At 35.2% G+C, this 15,184-nt stretch overlaps 1 protein-coding gene across 1 annotated transcript in view; it reads left to right on the forward strand.

Annotated features, from left to right (window-relative positions):
• ACVR2A (activin A receptor type 2A) overlaps positions 1 to 15,184 on the forward strand; it is an 83,619-nt gene that overhangs the window by 32,946 nt on the left and 35,489 nt on the right. The window contains exon 2 of the mRNA XM_014782439.2: positions 14,942 to 15,149. Coding sequence (XP_014637925.1) covers positions 14,942 to 15,149 — 208 coding nt within the window. The remainder of the gene's footprint in view (positions 1 to 14,941; positions 15,150 to 15,184) is intronic.

The following is a 15,184-nucleotide window of genomic DNA, read 5'->3' on the forward strand; positions in this document are numbered from 1 at the left end:
GTAATTATTTTGTGGTAATTAACATACAGCAATGGGCCGGCCCTGTGGCTTGGTGGTTAAGTGCGCGCGCTGCGATGCTGGTGGCCCGGGTTCGGATCCCGGGTGCACATCGAGGCACCACTTCTCCGTTCATCCTGAGGCCGAGTCCCACATACAGCGACTGGAAGGATGTGCAGCTGCGACATACAACTATCCACTGGGGCTTTGGGGGGAAAAAGTAAAATAAATAAAATCTTTAAAAAAAAAAAAAACATACAGCAAAATTGTCAGATTTTCGGCAGTATTAATTATAGCATGACTATTCAAGTGTTGAAGAAAAATTTTTTTCTTTTTTAGATGGTAAAGATTAAAGCTAGATTTGGAGGAAATGTCTTAAAATTGTAAATGTAAAAGACTTAGATTAAATATAAAATGTGTGTGTTAATCTGATTTTATTATTCCTGCTACTCCTTTTTTATAGGATCCAGACAAGTCAACATCTAAAACAACTTTGGTTATTGTTGAAAGGTGTTGGATGGATGGGTTTATCTTTAAAGTGGTCAAACATGACTTTTACAAATGAACTTTTACATTTTTCTATGAGCAAGAGGACAGTAACTGTAAACTAGATTCAGATATTCATTTGATTTAGAATGTTTATCTGAAATTTTTGCTTAGCTTTCTCTGGGTTGTGGAGGAAGGGTGTATGTTTTATATTGTGACTTAGGGATTTTTACACAAAGGTTATTAGATTTAAGGGCTTTCCCCTGTCTCTTATGAATTAAGTAGCAAGTGAGGCTTTCTTTTTTAGAGGGAGAGGTAATGGTTATAGAAATATCATAGAAAATTAACTGATGAATTTTTTAAGAGTTTAGAGATCAGTAGTTTCTTGAGAGTGGAGAAGATGGTAAATATATATATTTTTAAAACTTATACTAAATGTAATCGAACTGTGTTCTCAGTGGTTTGAGAACTATTTCCAAATGGGAGTTGATACTTTGCCTTTTTTCATTTTGTGATCTGGTAACTTTTCCAGTTTTTCAAGCATTTTCTCAATGTTTTACTCTATTCCATTATCTCACCCATTAAAAGGGGTTAGAGATAGGGAGGCAGTGGTAGGAAGAATGTATCAAGGCCTGAAAGAGTTTGATGTTTAGAGATAGAAGTTCACTTGTCTGGTGTGAATTGAGGCTGAAGAGGAGTCGAATTGTGTAAGGCCATGTAAGGTTTGTTCAAGTTTTATTTTAAGGCCAAGGGCAGTGGGAAGCCATTGAATGGCTTTAAATTGGGGGAGTGACTTGATTTTGTTTGCTTTAATAAAGGATCTGACTTCTGGATGTAGCACTGATTGGATGGAATAAAAGTGGAAGCTGGGAAATCCATTAGGGAGGCTATTGCTCCAGTCCAGGGAGAGATATTGGTGACTTGCGGTAATAACCATCTTGCTCCACTGACACTCACCTCCTTCAAAAACTAGATTAGATTGTCTCTAATTCTATTGCTTATGACTTAGATCTCTGACCTGATTTTGCTCTTTTTTATTGGTTTCAGTTATCTATAAATTTTCATTTGACAAGCGAAGTAACATTATTTTATTGTTTTATTCATTAAGGGTGCTAGTATGAATGGATGGTTTGTTTCTTTCTTTTCTTTTTTTTGGTGAGGAAGATTCGCCCTGAGCTAACATCTGTTGCCAGTCTTCCGCTTTTTTTTTTGCTTGAGGAAGATCAGCCCTGAGCCAACATCCATGCCAATCCTCCTCTTTCTGCTGAGGAAGACCGGTCCTGAGCTAACATCTATTGCCAATCCTCCTCCTTTTTTTCCCTTTTTCTCCCCAAAGCCCCAGTAGATAGTTGTATGTCATAGTTGCACATCCTTCTAGTTGCTGTATGTGGGATGTCGCCTCAGCATGTCCAGACAAGCAGTGCGTCGGTGCGTGCCCGGGATCTGAACCTGGGCTGCCAGTATTGGCGTGCGCGCACTCAACCGCTAAGCCACAGGGCCGGCCCCTCCCTCTTTTTTTTTTGCTTAAGGAAGATTAGCCCTGAGCCACCATCCGTGCCAGTCTTCCTCTATTTTGTATGTGGGTTGCCGCCACGGTATGGCTGACGAGTGGCGTTGGTCCGGGCCCAGAATCCAAACCCACGAACCCAGGCCACTGAAGTGGAGCACCCGGAACTTTAACCACTCAGTCTCTGGGCTGGCCGCATGGATGATTTCTTTATAGCTATTATGAATGCCTTTATATAGGGCTTATTTACTCTCTGAGGTATCCTTACTACCTACCAATAAGGAGTTGACGTGGCTGCTGTGTAATATGAAGCAGTGATGATTAGTAAGCACTCCTGTATGCTAAGTCAAGATACCTCATTGGATTTTTATATTTCTTTATCTTTTTACCTTCTAAATTCAAGTCTAAGACAAAAGCCTACTTGTTTAGAGGCATCAACAGATTTTTTCCTTTAAATAAAGTACAGTGATAAAGAAGCATACTTGAAATTCCCTAGTCTTTGTGATCTGAGTATCTATCATTTCTGCCTTCCCACTTACCTTGCAAGAGTAATTAGAATAGGCCTTAATTGAAAAACAGAAATATCTAAAGATTTGTGAGTTTCTCTCTTGCTTTCTGCTTTCAGGGTCTTGTTTTGAATTACAGTCCTCTAAAAGTTTTGCTGATACAGAAATGTGCTTTTTTTGTTAATTAAATTGGATCTACAATTAAGGTAATTAAGAAATAAGCAAATTGTAAAGAATTTATTTAAAGGGGGCTGCTTACCTCTTTTATAAAAGAAAATTCTATCATTACAAATTTGGTGGTTTTTTTGGGACTCTAAAACTTTATGTTGAGGTTTTTTTTTTTGTTTGTTTTTTTGGTAAGGAAGATCGGCCCTGAGCTAACGTCTGCCGATCCTCCTCTTTTTGCTGAGGAAGACTGGCCCTGGGCTAACATCCATGCCCATCTTCCTCCACTTTATGTGGGACGCTGCAACAGCATGGCTTGCCAAGCGGTGCGTTGGTGCGCGACTGGGATCCAAACCAGCGAACCCTGGGCTGCTGCAGCGGAGCGCGTGCACTTAACCGCTTGCGCCACCAGGCCGGCCCCTGTTGAGGCTTTTTAAGAAAGAGGTTTGAGAAATTGAGAAATTTGTTTTTCTTCAAATCTTGGTTTGTATAAAAGTAGACATATACTTATTTTGGCACTATTTATACAGGGGAAATTAGTCACTTTTGAGATAATGTTGAAATACATTTTAGGTGATTATCTTAGTAATTTGTCAGGAATTAACATTAGGAGTCCTTAAATAAGCAGTGGTTAAATGTTGACTTCTAAGTAGTTTTACTTTCCTCATTACACATGCATGTGCACACACTATGTCTAGTGTGACAACATACAACATTTATATTTTTTAGTTTATTTCGTATTAGTTGTGTTTTTAGTTTATATTACTTGAGCTAGATGGGTGGAATCTTGCAATATTTTGTTAGACTGTTATAAGTACTAAGTACAGAATATAACAGGCAAGGCAAAAAAAAATTTCTAGGAAGAATGCCAGAAAGTGTTTGTGTTTTCCTTTAGAAGTGATTGTTTGGTGGTAGGAAGGTGCTTAGTTTAAAAAAAATTAGATTGACAGGGCCTAAAATGTTGCATTGCCATGCAGATATTTTATTTGAAAATTTATTCGCCTTCCTCATATTTCTAACTTGTTTATCAGAAGTCTTTTGGGACACTGTGGACTTTACTTTTCTTGCTAATGCTTAAAAACAGTCCAGGGCAGCCAAATAGGAAAGGTGACTTGTTTTCTATGATGTGTAAATATAGAAAAGAAAGGATACCAGAAGACCTATGATGTGTTTCTGGTTGTGCAGAAACAAATGATTAAAATGAGTTTTGAAGTGGGAAAGAAATTGCATAACACAAAAGTAATACACAAGAATTTTAGATTTTTCTTTTCTAATACTAAGAGTCTTAGTTATTTAAAAGGCTGTTGGTGATTTTTAAAATAAGGCTAGTTTTAAGTGATATCCATTGTTATTTAATGTTATAGTGAGTTTTCAGTTTGCTTTCTTTTCCTTTAATAGAAGTGTTTTGCTATTTAAAACTACTCTAATAAATAGTGCTAATTTTCTTAATTGTTAGTTTTAAACTGCCAGATACTGCTTTGACAAAAACTTTTGTGATGAGTTTTTTTTTTTAAGTTCTTCATTCTTGATATTACTGGTTCCTCAAGTATAATATTTCATGTTACTTTCATGGCAGCTGAAGTGATCCATTTTTACCCTTTTTGCAGTAGAGTTTGATGATTTACTAAAAAGAAGGTCTGCATCTTCCCAAGGAAATAAAGCACTAAAAAAACCTAAACCTAAAAAAAGTACACAGTATCTTTTCAGTGTAATTGAGACTCGTAGGTTAATTTTAGTAGGAACAACTCTTTGTGTGAGTGTGTTTCCCTAGTGTATCTTAGGAGATCTGTTCTGATTTTGAGAATTTACCTTTTGTCTCTTACTTTTCTAAATTTATGCCCAATTTTAGCTTTTGTACAATTTTTAAAATAGCCCATTAATTCTGATGGAAATATTGGCCTCTAGCTGCAGTCACCGTAATCTCCTCTGCCCCCCAAAAGATGAACATCTAATATCAGAAATCTCTTTTACACAATCTAGGTAATAACTTGTATCTACTTGTACCTGTTTTGATATAATTCGTATTTTAAATGAGTGTCAGAAAACTGCTTAGAACTATTTTCATCTTGAGACCTGGGCATTTATAGATAGCCCACACATTTTGTGGCTGTAGGCAAAAACACTTATCTGTTGTGCCTTATCTTTGAAGATATCTTACTTATTCTGGACAATACATATCTTTCATGCCAGTAAGACTAAATATCAGGAAGAGATTCATCAACAAAGAGAAACAAAGGGTAAATATGTATGAAAGCAAGCTTTGTTTTGTCAGATGATATAAAATAAACATTTAGAAACAGCCAACCATCCAATCCAAATCACTTTTATCTCTTACTTTCTTATACTCAAGAGAGACCAAATAAGGGACTATGGAAAGCGAAAACTTGATCTCCATATTCTAATCTGCCGATCCTTTTGATACCTTTTGCCATTGGATGGATATTATAGACCCTTGGTTTCTGTTGGGTAGTTAGTATGGCTTACTGAGTTTCTTTCCATTCCAACACAGTTTACTCATTGTTTTCAGATTAATCTTGAAAATATCACTTTCTGTTCTTTCTCTAAACTTTTGCTGTCTTGCAAAACCTGCCTTAATTATACCCAATATGAAGGAATATGGAACATCCATGTCTACTGAGAGCAGTCTTGTGAAACATTCTGATTATTCACAACCCTGTTTATTTGGTCATGACCTTCCCTGCCTCTCTTTACCTTAGTTCTTAAGGTGAGTTTTCTCCTTAAGAGCCCTGCTTTACTTCCACTTCCTGCATAAAGCTTTCTTTTTTCTTTTTCTTGTGAATTGATTGATTTAGTGCAAGTTTACAGTCATGTGTTGTCGCTTAACGAGGGGGATATGTTCTGAGAAATGTGTCATTTAGGCAATTTTGTTGTTGTGCGAACATCACACAGTGTACTTATACAAACTTAAATGGTATAGCCTACTATGCTAGGCTATATGGTACTTATCCTATGGGACCTCTGTCACATACGTGGTCCGTCACTGGCAAAACGTTGTTATGTGGTGCATGACTGTGTAGAATTTCGGTACTGTGCCACGCACTGGTGATATAAAGATGACAACTGGGCTTGTTCTAGAAGCTCATAGTGTAATGGAAGTCCTAGTTTATCATCTCCAAATTCCTACCACATTTATCTGTAGTCCTTATCTTGGTGTTTTAATTTACAGTATAAGCATATGATCAATTCTTTCATCTGTATATGCTCAACATAAAGCAAAGTTTTCTCCAAAAGATTATTCCTCAGAAAAAGAGTCATTTTATATTTGAGTTCTTACAAAGATTTTCATATTTTGAGGCTCTCTCTCAACTTTATTTTGAATAGAAGTATAATGTTTCGAGAAGACAGACAAGCTTGAAATGATGCCAGTAAGTCCTAGTTTTGAATATTTATGGAGGTTTCCTGAGGGAATAGATAGAAGGGGATAAGGAGTTTAAACAAATAAATTATTCTTGGAGGAGTGGTTTACTATCATAATTAGTTGTAAACTGTTTACAAAGGTTGTAAAAAAACTTTTAAAAGCTCAGTTGAAAAGCAGTATTTTAGGTAGTTACTTTATGAAGATCCCAGTATATACTTATAGAACAATGAAAAAAATCACTGTCTTAGTATTATGTGAATGGGTATTTGTGGCTTGGAAAAACATTTCCAGTGACAATATTCTACATGACTTCAGAAAGTATTGCTTCTCTAACAACTTAAATGGAAATGAAGATTATTCACGTTTGAATAATCTTTTATTATTTGAGTCATCCTTTAGATGACTCAAAAAGCAAGTCATGAGATGACACTAACTGAAATATGTATTTGAAGTTGAACAAAATTGTTTTGTAAAATTTTTGTGCTTTGTGATTTTTGAAACATTCATAAAACTAAATTAATTAAAATAAGTATACATTGGACTATTTCATATAAATATACAAAAGTTTGGATATTTCAAGTTGGTCAAAATTAAAAAAAAATCTCATTGGGGAAAATTGGGGAATCCTTCATATTGAGGGTTGCATGATATTCATTCATTTATGGTAGCTTGCAAGTTTCTGGGTAGTTGGATGACTACCAGCATAGTGAGAGATTGTTAAATAATACCTATTGAACTAATAAACTGCTGTATACACTTATTTTAGGGTTTCTTGGTGCCATGAAGGTTTGTACTATACCAGAATTTCCCAATTACTTATTTACCTAAAATCACTCTTTTGTATAATGTTTTTGACACTATTTTATTTTTTTATTTGTACTATAAAATGTTTTGGATTAAAAGCATCGTTCACTTTGGTCTGCTTTCCATAGCTGATTCTCTTTGGATATGTGTTCTACCCCTAGAGTGGCAGGAAGAAATGACATGTAAAAGGTAAACAAGAATTGCTTCTTGAGTGAGATTTATTATTTTTGAGGCTTTGTTAACCCTTCATCAAGGACTAGGTTACCTGTGGGAGGCACATGTTTAGGGAAGGCATTCAGTTGCATGCCTGTTTATACTGTATTCTCAATGAGTTGTTGATAGTTTCACACAGCATTAGAATACTTTTCCAGAAGTGAGCCTCAGATTTGTAAGTTGTTAAAACAATTCTTTTCTTTCTCTTTAATGTTGGTTGCATAATAGGAAAATTGTGATAGGGTAAGGCTGATCACAGGGCCATGAAAAACATTGTCATCTTAATCAGAAAAGAAATTAATATAATTCATAGTTGTAAAAGATACTTTAATTCCATCTGTCTGTTTCAGAGAGGGAGGGAAAAGCAGTAGTAGTTGGTGGGTTTTTTATTCAGTTGTTAATACATTGTGTTTTTAAATTTTATCATTTATTAAGTACTCTTTGTGTTTAGAGGTCAAGTAAGATGGATGGTCTTAGACCCAGTGGCATTCTGACATGTAAAAGGACATATATAGACAACTGATTAAAAACAATGAATAAATATAAAACATTTTATATTAGATTGCAAGTAGTGTACATTTTGGGGGAAGGAGGAGTCCTCATTAAAGGAATTCTAGGATTTTGTTATACCTACCTTGAGAAAACTTGAAAATTGTTACGTATGTGAGATTTAGCCTGGGAGGCTTTTTGTAAGAGCTGTGTTTGCAGGAACTACTAGAATGATAATAGAGAGCAAAGGGGAGGGCATGCAAGATACATTTGCTCAAACCGTGTTCCATTGCTCCAAGCACAAGTTATTGAAAAGGCTATTTCTCCTCCATTGAGTTGCTTTTGCTCATTTGTCAAAAGTTAATTGGGCATATTTCTATGGGTCTGTTTCTGGGTTCTCTATCTGTTTCATTGATCTGTGTGTCTGTCCCTCCACCAGTACCACACTGTCCTGCTTACTGCAGCTATATGGTAAGCTTTATCATCAGGAAGAGTGATTTCTCTCACTTTATTCTTCTTTTTTCAAAAATTTTTAGAATAAGCTCATTTACATCTACAAAGAAATTTGCTGAGATTTTTGATATGAATTAGATTAAACCTATGCATCAATTTAGAGAAAGTTGACATCTTTATTATGTTGAGTCTTCCACTCCATGAACACAGTATGTCTCTCCAAGTTTTAGTCTTCTTTGATTTCTTTCATCAACATTTTATAATTTTCATCATACAGATCCTACACATGTTTTGTTAGATTATATCTAAGTATATTATTTTCTTAGGAGCAATTGTGAGTGGTAGTGCTTTTTTTTTTTTTTTTTGGTGAGAAAGATTGGCCCTGAGCTTACTTCTGTTGCCAATCTTCCTCTTTTTGCTTGAGGAAGATTGTCCCTGAGCTAACATCCATGCCAGTCTTCCTTTATTTTGTACATGGGACGCCACCACAGCATGGCTTGATGAGCAGTGTGTAGGTCTGCCCCTGGGATCTGAATCTGCGAACCCCAGGCCGCCGAAGCAGAGCACGCGGACTTAACCACTGCGCCACCAGGCCAGCCCTGGTATTGCATTTTTAATTTCAGTTCCACTTGTTCGTTGTCATTATATAGAAATGCAATAGATTTTTATGTATTGATCTTGTATCCTGTCACTGAACCACTTATTGGTTCTAGCATTTTTTTGTTTGAAGATTCCTTGGGATTTCCACATAGACAGTCGTGTCATCTGCAAATAAAAACAGTTTTATATCTTCTTTTCCAGTTGGTATTCCCTTAATTTCTTTTTCTTGCCTTACTGCAGTAACTAGAACTTTAAGTACTATATTAAATAAGAGTGGTGAAAGTAGACATCGTTGCCTTGTTTCTGATCTTAGAGGGAAAGCATTCAGGCTTTTACCAGTAAGTATGATGCTAGCTGTAGGTTTTTTTTTTTTTTTAAAGATTTTATTTATTTTATTTTTTCCCCCCAAAGCCCCAGCAGATAGTTGTATGTCATAGCTGCACATCCTTCTAGTTGCGGCATGTGGGACTCGGCCTCAGGATGGACGGAGAAGTGGTGCCTCGATGCGCACCCGGGATCCGAACCCGGGCCGCCAGCATTGCAGCGCGCGCACTTAACCACCAAGCCACAGGGCCGGCCCTGTAGGTTTTTTTTATAGGTGCTATTTATGAGTTTGAGGAAGTTCCCCTCTATTCCTGGTGTACTGATAGACTATATGATTTTTCTTTTTAGCCTGTTGATTTGGCAGATTGCATTGATTGATTTTTAAATACTGAACCAACCATACCTGGAATAAATCGCACTTGGTTGTGGTGTATCACTTTAAAAGGGTTGTTAGATTCTGTTTGCTAAAATTTTGTTGAGGGCTTTTACAGCTAAGTTAATGAGAGATATTGGTCTGTATTTCTCTTTTTTTGTGCTTTGTCTGTGTTTGTATCAAGGTAATACTGGCCTCATAAAATTAATTGTGAAGTAGTCCCTCTTCTGTTACTGGAAGAGATTTTGTAAAATTAGTGTTGGTGTATTATTTTAATACTTCGTGCTTTTTAAAAAAAAAGCCCTGATTGTCCTCAGGTGCACTTGCTTTAGGTGAAATTTACTTTTTCCTCATAGGAGGAGTATGTTAGATGTGACTATGAATTTTGCAGGGCTATTTTATGGCCAAATGTTCTACCAAATTTCAGGTCCTGTGTATGGCTTTTTTTTCTTTTTTTTAATAGTAGGAAAAATGAAATGGTCAGTACTGGTTATTAATGCATAAGCAGTACTTTGGAAATAGAACTGTTTTCTAAATTAACTCTGATACTGGATTCTGTGATTAGACTTATTGATTTACTATAACTAGGCTGAGTGTGAATTATGAAACTATGGAATATAATTATGGAATTATTCTGGAAATTGAATCACATATAGAAACAGGTAGTGAAAGGTTTGTTAACTGTTCAAGGTCATAGTTTGTGAACTAAATTCCAAGTTCAGGTCACAGTCTACTAAGCCAGTGGTACTTAACTAGGGAGGAACATTAGATTACCAGTGGGTCTTTGCCAAAAAGATAGAAGCAAAACTACACACATGCGTTTTATACATATCCACCCTCCCCACTCCCCATGTACTTTTCAGCTATCCATTCCCAGGACCTACAAAACGGCACTCAAACATACGAATTTGAGAAAATGTATAGGGGGTTCTGATGCACATCATTGGTTAAGGACCATTTTACTAAACTCTGCACACAAACCTTTTATGCCTCTTTATTTCTTTTGAAAACAGTATTAACTCTTTGGAATTACTTTGATAGAACAAACTTTGATAGAACAAACCTATGGGTAATTTAAAATTTTTAAAAATTTTAATATGGAAGATGCTGTTAAAAATTAATATATAACTTCTGCTATCCTTTTTAGAACTACACCTTAAGAACAGAAAAATACATATTTATTTTCATGATTATCATGTTATATTTAGTGTTCAGTTAGAGATATGATTGGATAGAGACTGATTATAGGCAGCTTAGGAGGGAGTGGTAAGATGGTCACAATTTTCCCTATAAGCAGTCTTTTTTCTGTCTATGGAAAAAATCAAATGATAGTCTAGAAAATCATCCTGAAATCTTATTTGCCTTTAAAAATTAAGTGATAGAAGTATTTTTTTAATAAAGAAAATGGTCATTTGTTTATCTTTTCTCTAGACCCAGAGGTAGGAAGTAAACAACACTGATGTTGCTCGCTTCTCCTTCCATACTAATTTTAAGATCCTTTATCTCAAAATCCTTCTCGATACACTGCTCCAGGCAGCCACTATTAATTGATTGGAATTGACACAAAAGATGAAACCTATTTGGCATTTCTGCTCTAGGCAGCATTCTATTTTTTTGTCAGTTTTGTTTAGTTTAAGTGGTGTTTGTATGCCTCAATGGAGTCTTTTTGAAAATTAAAAATAATTAATTGTGGTTTTTAACATGAATTACATGAGTGATAATTCACACAAGACCCCTCCCCAATAAAACAAAACAAACAAAAGGCAGGTTAGCTAGACTGTTCGAATTAGGACATTGTTTTAAGAGGTAGCTGACCACATGGCCTGTAGACCAAATCCAGCCTATGAACTAAGAATGATTTTTACATTTTTAAATGGTTGACAAAAATTGAAAAAAGAATATTTTGTGACGTTTAAAAATTATGTGAAATTTGGGGGCTGGCCCTGTGGCATAGCAGTTAAGTGCGCGCGCTCCGCTGCTGGCGGCCTGGGTTCAGATCCCGGGCGTGCACCAATGCACCGCTTGTCAGGCCATGCTGTCACGGCGTCCCATATAAAGTGGAGGAAAATAGGCACAGGTTTTAGCTCAGGGCCAGTCTTCCTCAGCAAAAAGAGGAGGATTGGCATGGATGTTAGCTCAGGGCTGAGCTTCCTCAAAAAAAAAAAAAAAAAATTACATGAAATTTAGTTTTCAGTGTCCATAAATAAAGTTTTGTTAGAACATAACCATGCTCATGCATTTACTGGATGCTTTTGTGCTACAAGGGCAGAACTGAGTTGTTGTGACAGAGACCATATGGCCTGCCTAAAATATTTACTTTGTAGCCCTTTACAGAAAAAATTTGCCATCCCCTGTTTTAAGATAATAATGTGGGTAGTGAATGATTGCTTTTGCATTATTTAGTAAAGGAGGAAACTTATATTGCTGATATTTTCAACCAGTTTCTGAAAAGGAATAACTTAGAAAATAGCTACTGTTTATATATAGATAAATAGTATAGTCATGTGCCTCATAACAACGTTTCAGTCAATGTTGGACTGCATGTATGACGGTGGTCCCATAAGATTAGTACCATATAGCCTAGGTGTGTAGTGGGCTATACCATCTAGGTTTGTGTAAGTACACTCTATGGTGTTCGTACAACGACCTAACGACACATTTCTCAGAATGTATCCCCATCGTTAAGTGACTCGTGACTGTAGTAGCAGCCCTTCATCTTTAGGATATAATGGACATAGAGTTACCAGCCATAGTTTACAATATGTCAGCTCACGCTATTATTTCTTCCATAGTTGAGAGGTAATCCACAGCACCATTACTGCCAGAGGTTCTAGTAGCTTATAATTACATCTCTGTGCTAATACATTGTGGAACAGCAGTTCTCAAACTTTTTGATCTCAGAACATCTGTAGACTTTAAAAAATTTAGAGCCCCACAGAGCTTTTTTTTATATGGGTTATATATGTCAATATTTATCACGTTAGAAATTGACAGAAAATTTTAAAATATTTATTTAAAAATGACAGTACTGAATCTATTATATGTTAACAAAAGAACAGATTGTTATGAAAAATATTTTCCAAGACAAAAAATATTAGTGAAACTTTTGCAAATTTCTGTAATGATTGTTTTAATAGAAGATAACTGGATTCTCCCATCTATTTCTCCAGTCTCTTGTGATGTGTTGTTTTGATATGAAGGAAGTCTGGCCACACACAGACATATAGTTAGAAAAATGAGGACTATTTTAATAGCTTTTTTAGATAATTGTGGATGTTGTTCTTTGCTGCTATACCAAAACTCAGCAAGTGGAAGTTTCTTTGCCTTTTTTTTTTGTTGTTGGTTTTATTGAAATATAATTTACATAGAATAAATGTTTTTTTAGATGTACAATTCTGTGTGTTTTATTAACTCATACAGTCATATAACCACCATCACAATCAATGTGTAGAATATTTCCATCACCTCCACAAGTTTCCTCGTGTCCTATTGTAATCAGCCCTTTCTCCTCACTCCCACCTTCTGGCAATATCTGATCTGATTTTTGTCCCCATAGTTTTGCCTTTTTCAGAATATTGTGTAAATGGAATCATACAGTATATAGCCTTTTCAGTCTTTCTTCTTTCACTTAGCATAATGTGTTTTCGATTCATCCATGTTGTTGCAGCTATCACTAGTTCATTTCTTTTTATGGTATGGATGTTTATTTTTCCATTTACTCGTTTTGGATATTGGGTCGTTTCCAGTTTTTGGTAATTATAAATAAAGCCATTCTGAGCATTCATGTACAGATTTTGCATGGACATATGTTTTCATCTCTTAGGTAAATACCTAAGCATGCAATTACTGGGTAGTATGGTAGTTGTATGTTTAATTATAAGAAGTTGTCAAACTGGCTTTCCAAAGTGGCTGGACCATTTTGCATTCCCACCAGCAATGTGTGAAAGTACCAGTTGCTATACATTTACTTTACATTATGTTTACTAAAACTTGAGATTGTTCATTTTTGTTTTAGTCATTCTAATCAATACTAGAATTAGTTTTAGTTGCATTTCTCTAGTGGTTAACGATATTGAGTATCTTTTGTAGTATTTTCCATTCAGACCTCTTTGGCAAGGCATCTATTTAAATCTTTTGCCCACTTTTTAGAAATTGGGTAGTGTGTTGTCTTATTATTGAGTTGTGAGAGGTCTTTCTATATTCTGAATACAGTTCTTATTTTAGATATATAATTTGCAAATATTTTCTCCCAGTCTGTGACTTTTTTTCCTTAATTTTAGAAGAGAAGTTTTAATGAAGTTAAATTTATCAGTTATTTCTTTTGTAGCTCATGTGTTTTGTGTTCTAATAAATCTCTCGTAATTTAGGGCCACAGAGACTTTTCATGTGTTTTCTTTAGAAATTTTATAATTTTAGGTTTTATTTTAGGTCTATGGTGTGTTTTAGAGTTAATTTTTGTATATGGAGTGTGATATGAGTTGGTTTTTTTTTTTTTTTCTTACACATGGCTGTCCATTTGTTCCAGCATCAGTTGTTGAAAAGACTATATTTTCTCTGTTGAAATGCATTGGCACCTTTGCTGTGTATCAATGGACCATATATGTGTGGATCTATTTCTGGATTCTCTATTCTGTCCCAGTGATGCGTGTGTCTGTCTTTTCACAAGACCACACTGTCTGGAGTGCTGAAGGTTTATGTAGTAAGTCTTAATAACAGGTAGTATGAATTCTCTTTTATACATCTTTTTCAGAATTATTTTGGGTATTCCACTGCCTTTGCTTTTTCATATAAGACAAGAGATAGTTTCTTAAAAGTTAGTTACAGTGCAGAATCTGAAACCATTAATGAACTCTTTGTCCTCTGTAACATGAAAATCTGTTGGGATGTCTTGAACATTGAATGGATTTTTTAACTCATGAATGCTTTTGTAGCATCACACATAATTCATTTGGAAAATGTTGGTTCTCTGAATAATATAGATCTTCTAAATGTTGAGACATTTCATTATTCACTATTTAAAAGTCACATTTGTTAACATCACCACTGGTCTCATCAGAAAATTCTTTTAAGTATTGGCAAGGTGTCAGGCTAATGGTAGTGGATACAGATTTTCCAAAATTCTTATTTTTACTTGAAAACACAAATCTTTTTATTGGCGATGCATACTATTAATTGTTTTTCTTGAAGTAACAGGTTTACTTGGTTCATTTTTGAGAATATGTCTGCCAGATACCCAACTCTGAATAACTGTAGTTGATGTTAGTTCGCAACTCAATCATGCAAGGGCTTTTTCTTGAGGCAACTTGCTTAGTTCCCATTTTTTTCTCACAGACTATTGAAAAGAAGTCTACTCAACGGTCAAGATTTAATAAAATTAACAATTTTACTGTTTTTCGTCAAGGATATTCTTAAGTGCTACTGGCCTTTTCCAGAGAAATCTTGTGATATATATGGTCACTTTCTATAATTGTGTTTATTATACTTAAAGTAAAGAGATTGACCTGGAAGCCTAAACCAAATATTATAATATTAGGAAGACAGTGAATTATTGACATTTTATGAACATCTGAAGTTAGTGTACTGGGAGACAATCTATTATTTTCAGAGCTAATAGAGTTACAGTAAGTTGTTTTATTATCTTATAGGTGCTATACTTGGTAGATCAGAAACTCAGGAGTGTATTTTCTATAATGCTAATTGGGAAAGAGACAGAACCAATCGAACTGGTGTTGAACCCTGTTATGGTGACAAAGATAAACGGCGACATTGTTTTGCTACCTGGAAGAATATTTCTGGTGCCATTGAAATAGTGAAGCAAGGTTGTTGGCTGGATGATATCAACTGCTATGACAGGTAAGGAAACATTTTTTTTTTATGATAGTGTTGAA

The sequence above is a fragment of the Ceratotherium simum genome, chromosome 9, assembly GCF_057802395.1.
Source record: "Ceratotherium simum simum isolate JZ-2026a chromosome 9, ASM5780239v1, whole genome shotgun sequence".
Taxonomy (NCBI): domain Eukaryota; kingdom Metazoa; phylum Chordata; class Mammalia; order Perissodactyla; family Rhinocerotidae; genus Ceratotherium; species Ceratotherium simum.